This window comes from Pogona vitticeps, chromosome 4 (genome assembly GCF_051106095.1).
Source record: "Pogona vitticeps strain Pit_001003342236 chromosome 4, PviZW2.1, whole genome shotgun sequence".
Lineage (NCBI taxonomy): Eukaryota > Metazoa > Chordata > Lepidosauria > Squamata > Agamidae > Pogona > Pogona vitticeps.
In genome coordinates, this window is record NC_135786.1 from 205,157,501 (window position 1) to 205,170,157 (window position 12,657).

General features: G+C 41.1%; 1 protein-coding gene across 19 annotated transcripts in view; it reads left to right on the forward strand.

Moving 5' to 3' along the window:
- The window catches only part of ZFHX4 (zinc finger homeobox 4), a 271,320-nt gene that overhangs the window by 62,044 nt on the left and 196,619 nt on the right, over positions 1 to 12,657 (forward strand). For 15 of the 19 annotated variants that reach the window (XM_072999052.2, XM_078393536.1, XM_078393535.1 and 12 more), the window contains one exon: positions 1,275 to 1,777. In XM_072999052.2, coding sequence (XP_072855153.1) covers positions 1,275 to 1,777 — 503 coding nt within the window. The remainder of the gene's footprint in view (positions 1 to 1,274; positions 1,778 to 12,657) is intronic. The other 4 variants (XM_078393540.1, XM_078393545.1, XM_078393539.1 and 1 more) reach the window with 1 other exon arrangement.

The window sequence follows — 12,657 nt, forward strand, 5'->3', positions numbered from 1 at the left end:
GTATCTGTGCATCTCTCATTTACTATTTTTTTAAAAAATGCATTTCCCCCCTGCTTCTACAGATGTAATGTAAAAATCTACTTGAATGGTCTGTTTTGCTAAACTTAACTTCTCTGTAGACAATTCTTGCAGGGATGTTCTCAGCTTGCAAATCAGTTAAAACTAGTGGAAAGGGGAATCCAAATATTTAATTTATTCCCTAATGCTCTCTTCACAAATACTTTTCTGTTTACAGTTCTGTTTTCTTACTGTCTTTGCTGTGTGTGATTTGAAATAAGCATATTGTAAGAGCTATTTTATATGGAAACAACACTGGCTGGGTTTTTTTCCTTTTTTCTTTTAGTGCAAGTAGAAAAATTTCAGAGAGAAATATGAATTTTCAGTTGCTAGTATTATTAACTGTTTACTACTCTGTTTCCTTGATGTTTTATGTACAAAAGATTTGTTTGTAACTACTTACTATTCAAAACCTGATGAGTAGTGTTAAGCTGTATTGTTGTGTATAATCAGTGGCTAATTATAGGGCATTAATTTAATAATAAGATGTATCCTTTAGCACCTTTTGAACATTTAAATGGTCTGAGCAAGCCACTTAGGTTGTTTGGAAGTAGTCTCATATTGCAGATGGAAGGCTGAGTCTGTGACAGGATCGCTTGCCTCAGATAATCTAAAAAGCCTATTATTATTCTTAATGATTTAACCCAACACTTGTAGCCACCAACAATTTCAGGTGATCTACCAAGAAGTTAAATGCAGGAACAGCTGTTTATCAGTATCAGTTTATATCAGTAGGATACATGTGTGACATCAAATGGATACTGATCAATTTAGCTAAACTGTAATATCCCTGTTTTTCATATATGCGTGTGCATCATATGTGTGAAATCTTAAATTAGTAGTATGTAAAGGATATAATGAAACTACAATTAGTGTAATGTAAGTTAATCTAGGCCCTCAGGTTGCAAAAGTCTTGCCGTTTTGTTATTTTATTGATTAGCTCTCATGCCTTTGAAAATAAAAATTCCAGAATGACATCATGCCCAGTAGGAGTAATTAAAGCTATCTGATGAAGGAATTTAGAAGTTGAAAGGGATGATTGTAATTGATCCTGATTCAATCCTATTACAGCTTTTTATAGTTTAAGCTCCAGAGAAAGCAAGCCCCTTGTCAAGGCTTTATTTTATAGATTTCTTTGTATGTGTGTGTGGTGTGTATATTTAAGTATGCTCTATATTTTTGGTCTCTACTTTCCCTTTTAATTTTTTTCCCTGTAGTAAATAATGAGCTGCCACCTGAAATCCGGCTTGCCAGTGGTCAGCTAATGGGTGATGACCTGTCCCTCCTTACTGCAGGAGAGCTGTCACCTTATATCAGTGACCCAACGTTGAAGCTATTCCAGTGTGCTGTTTGCAACAAATTCACTTCTGACAGCCTGGAGGCCCTAAGTGTACATGTGAGCAGTGAACGGTCTCTCCCTGAAGAGGAATGGAGGGCTGTAATTGGAGACATCTACCAGTGCAAGCTCTGTAACTACAACACACAGCTTAAAGCCAACTTCCAGCTCCACTGCAAGACTGACAAACACATGCAGAAGTATCAACTGGTAGCTCATATTAAAGAAGGAGGCAAAACTAATGAGTGGAGGCTGAAGTGCATTGCCATTGGCAACCCTGTTCACTTAAAATGTAATGCCTGTGATTACTACACCAACAGTGTGGATAAATTGCGCTTACACACCACCAATCACAGGCATGAGGCAGCCCTGAAGCTCTACAAGGTAAGTGCTCACCACTAATTTAAATTGGTCAAAAACAGGGAGTGGCAAATATCTTTTACAAATGTTTGCAGAAGGAGATTTTGATTGATTTGTGAGTTAAAGGCTTATTGTGCATAATAAAGAAGCATAGTCAGACAACTGAGTCAAAAATGCCACACTTGAAGCTTTTATAGGCTTATATTACATTTAATCTTAAATTTCTTTGAACTACATATACTATTAGTATAGTCCTATTTGTGTATGCTCAGAAGTACTTCCATTGAGTTAGATGGTATTTAATTCCTAGTTAGTGGCACACAGGATTGCAGACTAAATTTTTAAACCCAAAATAGCATTGCTAAGTTATGTACAGTACGACTAAATTTCCAGTTTTTACTAAAATTATAACTGCTTTTATTAGCTGATATTTAACAGAGAATACTTTTGCGTAATTTTAAATATAGGGTACTTTAAAATATATGGTAGCTCTCCTAGCACTAACACTGAAAGATCAGGAATGATCCTATTTCAAGTGTGTTACCTTAGTAGGTAAAGACAAGACACTCCTACCATATTACTATTAAATATCCAAAAATAAATGCTGTCATTCCTTAGCCCATCCTTTTTTTCCAAATTAATAATGATCTTATAATAACATGAAAGAGTGTGGTGCTAATAGAACTTAGTATAATGGTAAATGTACGCTTATCTGTGCTATGGTTATGTGAGAGTGATGAATGCCAGCATAACTCAAGATACCATTGCTTCTTCCAGATCTTAGTTGCTAACTAACATTGTTAAACAGTGTTTGTTGGATATGTCTTATTGGTTTTTGCGCATATCTGTGCATTGCACGCTGATTTCTGGCATTTAGATTTTTTAAGGACTGTTCTGATCTTTTGTTTTTTCATAAAAGTTCATAACTGTAGACTATTAGTACAGCTAACAAAAATTAGAAAGTCTATGTGGAAAGGGCTGCTGACTAATAATAGAATTTGATGTGAATCTTTCCTATCCAAGGCTAAAAGATAATACCTTTTTCCATTTCAAACTGTAAACATATCTACACATGTAAGTACAAAAACACCAGTTCTGTAAGCAAATTTTTCTTTTTCCGTCAAAGCTGGCAATTTTTCAGTAATTAGGTTTAAATAAAATACTATGCCAAAGGAAAAGCCAACTATATATGGCCGAGAATGGTGTGGTCCAGTTTTATGCTACAGACTGAAAAATTGAGGTTTTGCAAATATTAAGAATTTAAACCCAAACCTTCTTTTAAATACCTGATTGTTTCAAAATATAAACATAGCTTATTTGACAATGCAGAGCTATTTATGACACTTTTCACTGGATGCATATCTATGCACATTAATGCTTATGTATTGTTAGATTTTTCAGTACTCTGTAAAGTGCAACTAGTATTTACAGTCTAATTTAGATGTGGGACAACAAAGCCATTCAAAGGAAGACTATATTTGTTTTGAATCAAACAGAGAACAAGCTGTCATTTCCCACCTACCCCTATATATGAGACTTCAAACCTTTACTAAAAATACTTTGTCTTCAGCCTTTTCAGCCCTTTAAGCTGAAGTTGACAAGAATGTGCTTGATATGATCCATGTATGACAAAATTAATCTTCTAGCAGGCATACTGCTGAATATATTATGGACCACTACCCTTCTTAAGCAGCAGGATGGACTGGAAACCTACCTTTGCATTTTAGCCTGCACCAGATATGGGGAGTTTGATCACATCATTTTAGGATGTCAGAACGCAGCTTTATAGAGAATGGGTTGTTCAAGAGACTAAGTATGACTTCCCCTTGGTTGTTTTCAAATTCCTTCCCATACTCGCCAACTCCATCCAGAGTGCTTTTTCGGTGCTGTTGTGGTTAGGAGAAAGGGAAGCACTATCTTCATCATGATTGATTGGGAATGATGTGAGATAAAGCTCTCAATTACCTCCCCAGTTACCTCAGTGGTTCTGTTCTGATGGAAGCTCACCACTTGTCTCCTAGCAAGTAAATAGGATCTCTGCTATGTGTGTGTTTGCACTCAAAGGTGTAGCTGAAAGAAAGCTGACAAAAATTTCTGTGTATAATTATGGTTATCAGAATGAGGAACAAACAGCATGTCATCGATAGGGGATACAAAGCCTCTCAATGTACGATCCCAACATATCTGTAAGCAGCATTAATCTCTTCATTGTTTGATCCTAACACTCCATTACCAGCCATTTTCAGGGTTAGTTGATTCAGCAGATAGTACAGTACACACTCAGTGGTAGATTCCAGTACTGTATTATAATCTTCCATGGCCATTCTTCTGCTAGTGTAGATAGCTAGATTCCACAGAGGGATGGAAGCTACTCACCTGTTGAATCAGCTAGCACTAAAAATGGACTTAATTGCTGTGTCACACCTACTTATAATAATGCAGCCTTTGGAGGCAATAAGGAAAAGCAAGAAGAAGGAGGGTTGGTGCAGTAAACCTGAATTCAAGGATGTGGGCATAGGAGCTGTTGTAGATACAGATCTTGGTGGCAATAAAAATATTCAGTGATACTGCTTTTGTATGCCTCTTGTCAGAATGCTTCTACCCCCTATATATGATCCAGCTTGGCTAACAGCAACACAGTTATACCAGTTAGAGTACATTTTGTTAACTAGTGTTTGTCACATATCAGTACTTAATAATTTATCTTAATGACCTGTCTTGAGGGGGACACTATATTTTATTTTTCCCTCTTTTTATTTTAGTTGTCATGTTTAATATTAGCTATAGTTTTGGTAAAATGGAAGCTGTATGTTGTAGGAGTTTTCAAGGAAATGTCATGTCTTGTGCAGAAATTTATTAGCTTAATTACTGAATACTGGTAAATGCCATTTATTATTCTCCAAACTCCAAATTTCCAAAACAAGGAGGACTACAGTGGGGTGAATCCTTTGCATATAACCAATGTCACACCAACAACTGGTACAACAAACCTTCCTCCTCCTTCACTCACATCCTTCTGTACTTAAAAATTGTTTTGTGAGTTTAATTGTGCATTTTTTCAGGCTCTTTGGCTGTGTTCTGAAGGTTGTTCTTCCTAACGTTTCACCAGTCTCTGTGGCCAGCATCTTCAGAGGACATCACCAGAGCACAAAGTGATGTCCTCTGAAGATGCCGGCCACAGAAACTGGAGAAATGTTAGGAAGAACAACCTTCAGAACATGGCCAAAGAGCCCAAAAAACCCACAACAACCATTAGATCCCGGCCATGAAAGCCTTTGCGAATACATTATTTTGTGAGTTTTCTCATCCTGTACAGTAAGTTCTGGGCATGCATTGAAGCCTGCAACATGTGATACCACCTCCCTTCAGGTTTTACTTCTGGAAGGAAATTTGTATCTTTGGATCTGACCCAACTCCTCTAATCCGTTCTCATTTTCTCCAGTTTCAACATTTTATAGATTTTGGCCCATGTTAATTAATACATTGGTAGGAAATGGCATATCAAGACTGCATGAGACTGCTGTTCGAAAAATGTCATTTTGCGAACAATCAGTTCCCGAAGCAGGGAACCGATCATCGCAAAGCGAAATTCCCCCATTCAGATCGTCGTTAAGCAGTTTCGTCATAATGCGGGGCAATCGTAAAGTGAGGCACCACTGTATTCAAATAATGCTTGTTGTATTAAAATATAAATTGCATGAAAATAATTTAGTAATAAGGTATGTCTGTATCAAAAGTAGGTAAAGAGACCAGAAACAAGAACCATCCATTTTTTCTCTCTCCATATTCATAAGACTATTTACTTTACTTTACTTTTACTTTTATTAGATTTTTACCCCGTCCCCCTAGAAAAATACATACATGATAAAAACATCATAATAACAGATTATCATTTGGTTGCAGGTCCCACTTATATTCTTTGAATGCTTAACTACTGAAAGAATACAAAGTTAGCTTTTTGAAACCCTAGTATACCACCATCATCAGTGTAACTTTACTAAAGCTTGTTTAACTGGGATAATTGTAATTAATAATAATTGTAAAAAATAATAATAATTAATAATAATTGTAATTAATAATAATAATAATAATTGATGTGCTATCAAGTTGATTAACATTTATGGCAACCATTGCAAGGGTGTTCTGAATATAAAGGCATTTCTCTGCATGGGTGATCTTTTCAAGAAGTAAATGAAATTAAAGCCTTTCCTGGAAAGTTATATGAATGTTAGAAAAATGAATATAAAAATATTGTATAGTATCAGTCAAGGAGACAGTGTCATCGAAGCAACCAAGATGAATTTGACACAACTACGGGAGGCAGTGGAAGATAGGAGGGCCTGGTGTGCTCTGGTCCATGGGGTCACGAAGAGTCGGACACGACTAGACGACGATCAGTCAAAGAGAAGTATTTGTTATTTATTCACCGGCAGCCCCATAAACAGGGTTCTCTGGTCGCTATGGAAGTAACTTACAAATTCATAATAAACAGGGATGCAAAAATAAATACTGCAGAGTGTTATGTATTAAGGTAACAAATTACATACAAACACACATTAACTTGTGAGGAGAAAAGTCTAGTTGGCAACAACTCACAACTCATTTGTTCCATAGAAATATTGTAAAGGTCAAAGGGTCCAAATTTGATGTGACAGAGTAACCAAATATCTTTTATGTCCTGTTCATATATAATTGAGCATAGGGAAGTCTGCTTCTGACACACCTTTTTCATGCAACCTGCCCTGTATTTTACCACATAATCTTTTCTTCCAGCATGTTTCAATTCCAGCAAATTGTGGGAGAACAGCTCAAAGGAACAGACAGTTTCAGAGTAAGGGAGAGGTTGTGGTTGGATTTCAAATCAATGCTCTCCCAACCCATTTTCCCTGTTGTATAAAATAACTTCGAAGGGTTTAGGAATATAGATCTAGAATCCTCTAGCTATCATTGTCATTCTGGCAGGGGTATCTTGGGAGATGTAGTCTAAAAAGCAACATTTTCAAGCTTGGGAGTAAATGTTAGATTCACCTATCTCTGCAAACATCATTATTCTTCCTGATATTTAGTTTGGCCCTACTATGGAATTTGGACAGTTAAGTAGTACATTGTTTCTGTTGGTATACAGTATTGTGTTCAGAATATCAGTACATAAGAGAATCTTTGTCAAATTACATATAGCTGCCACAATTTTAAGGAGACAATTTTGTAGCATAGTTCTCTACAGCAGTGGTTCCAAACCTTGGGCCTCCAGATGTTCTTGGACTACAACTCCCAGAAGCCTTCACCACCACCTCTGCTGGCCAGGATTTCTGGGAGCTGAAGCTCAAGAACCTCTGGAGGCCCAAAGTTGGGGATCACTGCTCTACAGCATAAATCTATTCCTCCCCCTTCCAGCCTGCTGCATAACATAAGCTCTTATGCCATGAGGTCTAGTGGTGTCTGCTGCAAAATGCTACAATCTGGAATGCTGTTTAGGATTCCATTGATGGCAGCACTTTGCTGCAAACCCCATTGGATAGCATGCCAATGTGAATCCTTCACTCCACTCATCAGTTATCTGGAAGTTGAGTCATTGCAACTTCTTTCTTATTAGGTTGAAACGTTTTACTACTTATCCAAGTAGCTTCTTCAGTCTGAGTAGTGAAATGTTTCAACCTAATAACAAAGAAGTCCAGTTGCCATGACTCAGCTTCCAGTTAACCTCACCTGGATGACTGAGAAACTTCACAGATATATTCACTCATCACTGTTTTTCCCACAACAGCAAGTCTGCCATCTATATCTGTTACATAACAGCACTGATGTTACCTGTCTGTCATGGGTTTGGAGGGAAAGTTCCATCCTATGGGGAGTGGAAGGCGGGACATCAGGAGGAGGGGCTGTACTGTATAAATATGTGATGCCTGTGTGGTGAAGAGTAGATGCTGAGACAGACTGTGAGACACTGGGTTGGGACGAAGCAGCAGCTGGGGAAGAAGAAGCTGTTGTGGGAGTCTGGGTGTCTGACAGGGTACTACTGTGTGTCAGAGTACCAGCCTGAAAGGTTCAGGGGTCTGTTGGTTAGCCAGAACTGATGGGTTCAGGGTCTGTGCTTTAAGTTAAAGGTTCTAGGTGAACCAAACTGTATGCTTGTGTGTGTGAGAATAAGCCACGTTACTTTATTTTATTCACCTGATTGTTTTATTTACCCTGTTTGTATTTAAAATAAACCTTATTCTTTTATTGTTTAAAAATCCATCCCTGGTCTGTGTGACTTATTATAGGGAATGGTTGGTGGCAGCTTAGTAACTGTGTGATAGATCCCAGTAGGTCTGGGTTTGTCACATTGATTGGTGTCCAGCGTGTGGGATACGACTGGTCCAGTTGTCCAGCGGTCCAGCAAAGCCTTGGCAGGTGTGCCCAGAGCAAGGGGGGTCTAGTCAGGGACAGTCTGAGGCGCGTAGGTAATCTTCTAGGTGTACCTCACGGGGAGGTGCGCTAGTAGAAGAACGTGCCAACTGGGGAGACTTAGATTAAGGTGCTCTGAGGCAGCCTAGTTTTGGCGGGAAAAGCTGAGGAAAAACTGGGTAGCAACAGTGAGCTAGCTTGCCAGCTGAGAGGCCCAGCAGAGGGGGGTAGGCTCTGACTCGATACTGTTGCAAGTAGTGCTGAAGAACAGCAGCAATCTCTAGGGAGAGCTGGTTCTGAGGCAAAAAGGAAAAAAAGTGGTCGTTTTATTTTGAGGCTTGACTTTTTAAAGCAGCCTGTTCTGAGGGGGGGTATGCCCTTGACTCGAAGCCAAGTAACAGAAATGAGTGAAGTGAAAGACCCCCAGATTGACCAAGGTTCTGAGGATGAATTTGGCTCAGTGCAAGGTGACAGCACAGGAGAGCAGGACCCAGAACTCAGAAAATTGATCCTAGCCCAACAGCATGAACTGAGGGTGAGGGAAATGGAGGAAAGGTTAGAGAGAGCGAGAATGGAGAGGGAAGAAAGAATGGAGAGAGAGAGAATGGCGTTTGAATTAAGAAAACTGGAACTGATGAACCAGAACAATAATAACAATAGGGATTCTGAGGGAGGCCAATTGTCTAAGGCTGACCTGAAGAAATTCCCTGTGTACCACAAGGGAGATTGTCCTGAGGTGTTCTTTTCCTTAGTGGAAAGAGCGTTTGTGGACTTCTCAGTGAGGGAAACTGAGAAGATGACCATCATGCGGTCTTTAATCAGTGGTAGCCTGGCTGAGGTTTATGCCGAGATGCCTGAGGAACGGATGAAAGATTTTGCAGAGTTTAAAAAACTGGTGTTTGCAAGACATGGGATAAATGCAGAGCAGCTGAGACAAAGGTTCAGGTCCCTCACTAAAAAACCAGAACAAACTTTTACCCAAGTGGGGGCCCAATTGGTGAGGCTGCTTGAGAAATGGCTATCGCAGGAGGGAATAGAGACCTATGAGCAGCTTAAAGACTTGATAGCCCTGGAACAGTTCTATTCAGTCCTGCAGGGGGAATTGAAATTCCAGGTGAGGGAAAGGAAACCGAAATCTGTGGCAGCAGCCGCAGAAATCGCGGATTTTATCTCCCAAATAAGAAAGCCCTTGGGTGAGGGGAAATCTGTAGGTAAACCCAAAGAAACCTACAGCAAGTACTCTCAGGGACCAGGGAAAAGCCAGCAAGGGGGAGGGGCCCATGGTGAAGGGAAGCCCTCAGACATGAAACCAAGACCTCAGATTTTGGAGGGAAAACCAAAACAAGATGAGAGAGAATCAAAATATACCAGAAAATGCTATTTCTGTCAGGGAAAGGGTCATCTAATCTCAGAGTGTGAGAAATTAAAGCAGCTAAAAGGAATGGTGCCTCAGAATTCTAGTGGGACCAAGCCAAAAGCTGTGTTCTGTGTCCAGAAAGAGCAAAGCTCATTGTCACAGAGGGAGCCTGTTGCCATGACTACTCAGTCTGGAACAGCTACCTATGCTGATCAGGCTGAGGAAAATGGTCCTCTTCTGGAGGTAAAGCGCTGCTTGCTGATAAAAACAGATTCTCAGTTGTTTGAGACAGCAGGGGTGGACGTAGGAATACTTGACCGTCAGTATAGGGGGCTGCGGGACACTTGTTCCCAGGTAACCCTGTGCCATCCAGATATTATTCCTAGGGAGTTTATAATCCCAAATGAGAGCATAAAGGTGGCAGGGATTGAGGGGCAGGTAATCTCTCTGCCAGTAGCAGAGGTACCTGTCAACTTTCAAGGCTGGAGGGGAGATTGGCGGCTAGCGATTTCATTGACTCTGCCCGCAGCCGTGCTCGTGGGAAATGACCTGGCTGAACATGTGAAAAGGGTGCTAGTGATTACACGCTCACAAGCCACCACGGGGACAGTTCAGGGGGGTAATGATGAGCCAGAGACGGAAGCAGAGGGGAGTTCAGAAGCTGTGGTGGAAACCTTAACCACAGACAGCAGATTTGGACAGGAGCAAAAGGCAGACGCCACTCTCCAAAAGTGTTTTGAACAGGTGACTGACGCCCAGCTAACACCTGAAACCCCAGTGAGATTTCTGGAGGAAAAGGGGATTTTATATAGAGAAACCCTGAGGAATATCTCAAAAGGGGGAGATGGGATCAGAAGTCAGCTGGTGGTACCTGAAAAGTATCGCCCCATGATCTTACAAAGGGGTCACTCTGACATGTTTGCTGCACACTTAGGGGTGAAAGGGCCCCTTGATTTGATCAAACAAATTTGGGAGCAGATCACCCAGGATGACCCACAAGACGTTGTGACATACATAGACACCTTGATGAATGACCTAAAGAGAAATCTAGAGCTGGCAGCAGAAAACCTGCAAGCGCAGAAGGTCAAACAGAAAACATGGTATGACCGCAAAGCTAGAGAGAGGCACTTTGACCCAGGGGAGGAAGTGCTTTGGCTTAGGCCCTGCAGAGAGAATAAGCTGCAGCTCAAATGGGCAGGACCATATAGGGTCATTTCCAAGATGTCAGATCTGAACTACCTAATAGAGCAGGAGGAGAACCAAGCAAGGAGGGTGGTTCATGTGAATGCCCTAAAACCCTACTACAGAGGGGAACAGAGGGTTCTATTTGCTATAAAAGCAGCTGAGAGTGAGGAAGCTGAATTACCCTTCTGGGAGGGTAGAGGGGAAGTAAAATACAACCCAGAGGAGGTAAAGATCAGTCCTGCACTCACCCAAGACCAGCAGCAAGAACTAAAAATGCTGCTTAGCAAATATCAACAGGTGTTTTCCAACAAGCCGGGGATAGTGAAGGGAGTGATGCATCGGATCCACACAGGGGATGCACCCCCGCAGGCAGTATCTCCATACCGAGTAACGGGACCCTATAGGGACAAGGTGCGGAAGGAGCTGGACGAGATGCTGAGGGAGAACATAATCGTCCCCTCTTCTAGTCCTTGGTCCTCTCCGATAGTCCTGGTGGACAAGCCTGATGGGAGCATTAGGTTTTGTGTTGATTACAGGAAATTAAACCGTGTAACCACTCCTGATGCCTACCCAATGCCCAGGCTAGACAACCTGATTGAAACCATAGGGGGTTGTCGGTTCATCTCATCATTGGACCTGGTAAAGGGATATTGGCAATTAAGAATTGATCCCAGGGATCAAGAAAAGACTGCCTTTTGCAGCCCTTTTGGTCTCTATGAGTTTCGAGTCCTGAGCTTTGGTCTCAGAAATGCACCAGCCACATTCCAAAGGCTGATGGACCAGACCTTGGCAGGGCTCAGTGACTTTACAGTGGCCTACATTGATGACATAGGGATCTTCAGTAATACCTGGGAAGATCACCTGATACACCTGGAGTTAGTGCTGCAGAGGTTAAGTGCAGCAGGGCTAACAGTAAAGGCCAGCAAGTGTCAGCTGGGTAGCCCAGAAATAAAATACTTAGGTCACATGGTAGGGGGAGGAATGATAAAACCCCTGGAGGCCAAAATAGAAGCTGTTCGAGATTGGCCTAGACCCACCACCAAGAGAAAAGTCAAATCATTTCTTGGGTTGGTGGGCTACTACAGAAAGTTCATCCCGAGGTTTAGCGAGATTGCGGCTCCGCTGACCGATCTGACGAGGAAGAAGACTGATGACCGCATCCCGTGGACCAGCGACTGTGAGGCGGCGTTCCAGAGGTTGAAGGAGGCGTTAATCAACTATCCTGTCCTGCGTGCTCCAGACTTCGACCGGGAGTTCATCATCTACACCGATGCGTCTAACACCGGGGTAGGAGCAGTTCTGTGTCAGGAGGATGAGAATGGTGACCAGCATCCAGTGTCCTACCTGAGTAGGAAACTTCAAAAAGGTGAGAGACATTTGGCAACCGTGGAGAAAGAGTGTTTGGCCATAGTCTACGCGATCCAGAAGGCCAAGCCTTACATCTGGGGAAGACATTTTATTCTGTGTACTGACCATTCACCATTGCAATGGTTAAAGACAATGAAAACCCACAATAGCAAACTTATGAGGTGGGCTTTAAACCTACAGGACTATGACTTTGAAGTGAAGGTGGTCAGAGGGTCAGTGAACTGTGTTGCTGACGCCTTATCAAGAAGACCTGAAGAATGAAGACGGCGAAAGAACATGGACTATGTGTATATAATGCTGATAAAAGTTAAAATGTACCTGGTTTTGAATTTGGTTGGTATTAATAAAGGTAAATTGATGTACTGTATATGGTAAAATGTTTAAATGCATATTTGCTATGGTTAACTTGGAGTGTAAGTATATGTAAGTATTATATGGTATGTATAAATGTTGTTGTGTATTTTATGCAGGTTGTTTTTTTGGTGAAAAGCACTTTTAGCTTTCCCCCTACAAAACAACTTTTAAAGAGGGGAGGTGTTACATAACAGCACTGATGTTACCTGTCTGTCATGGGTTTGGAGGGAAAGTTCCATCCTATGGGGAGTGG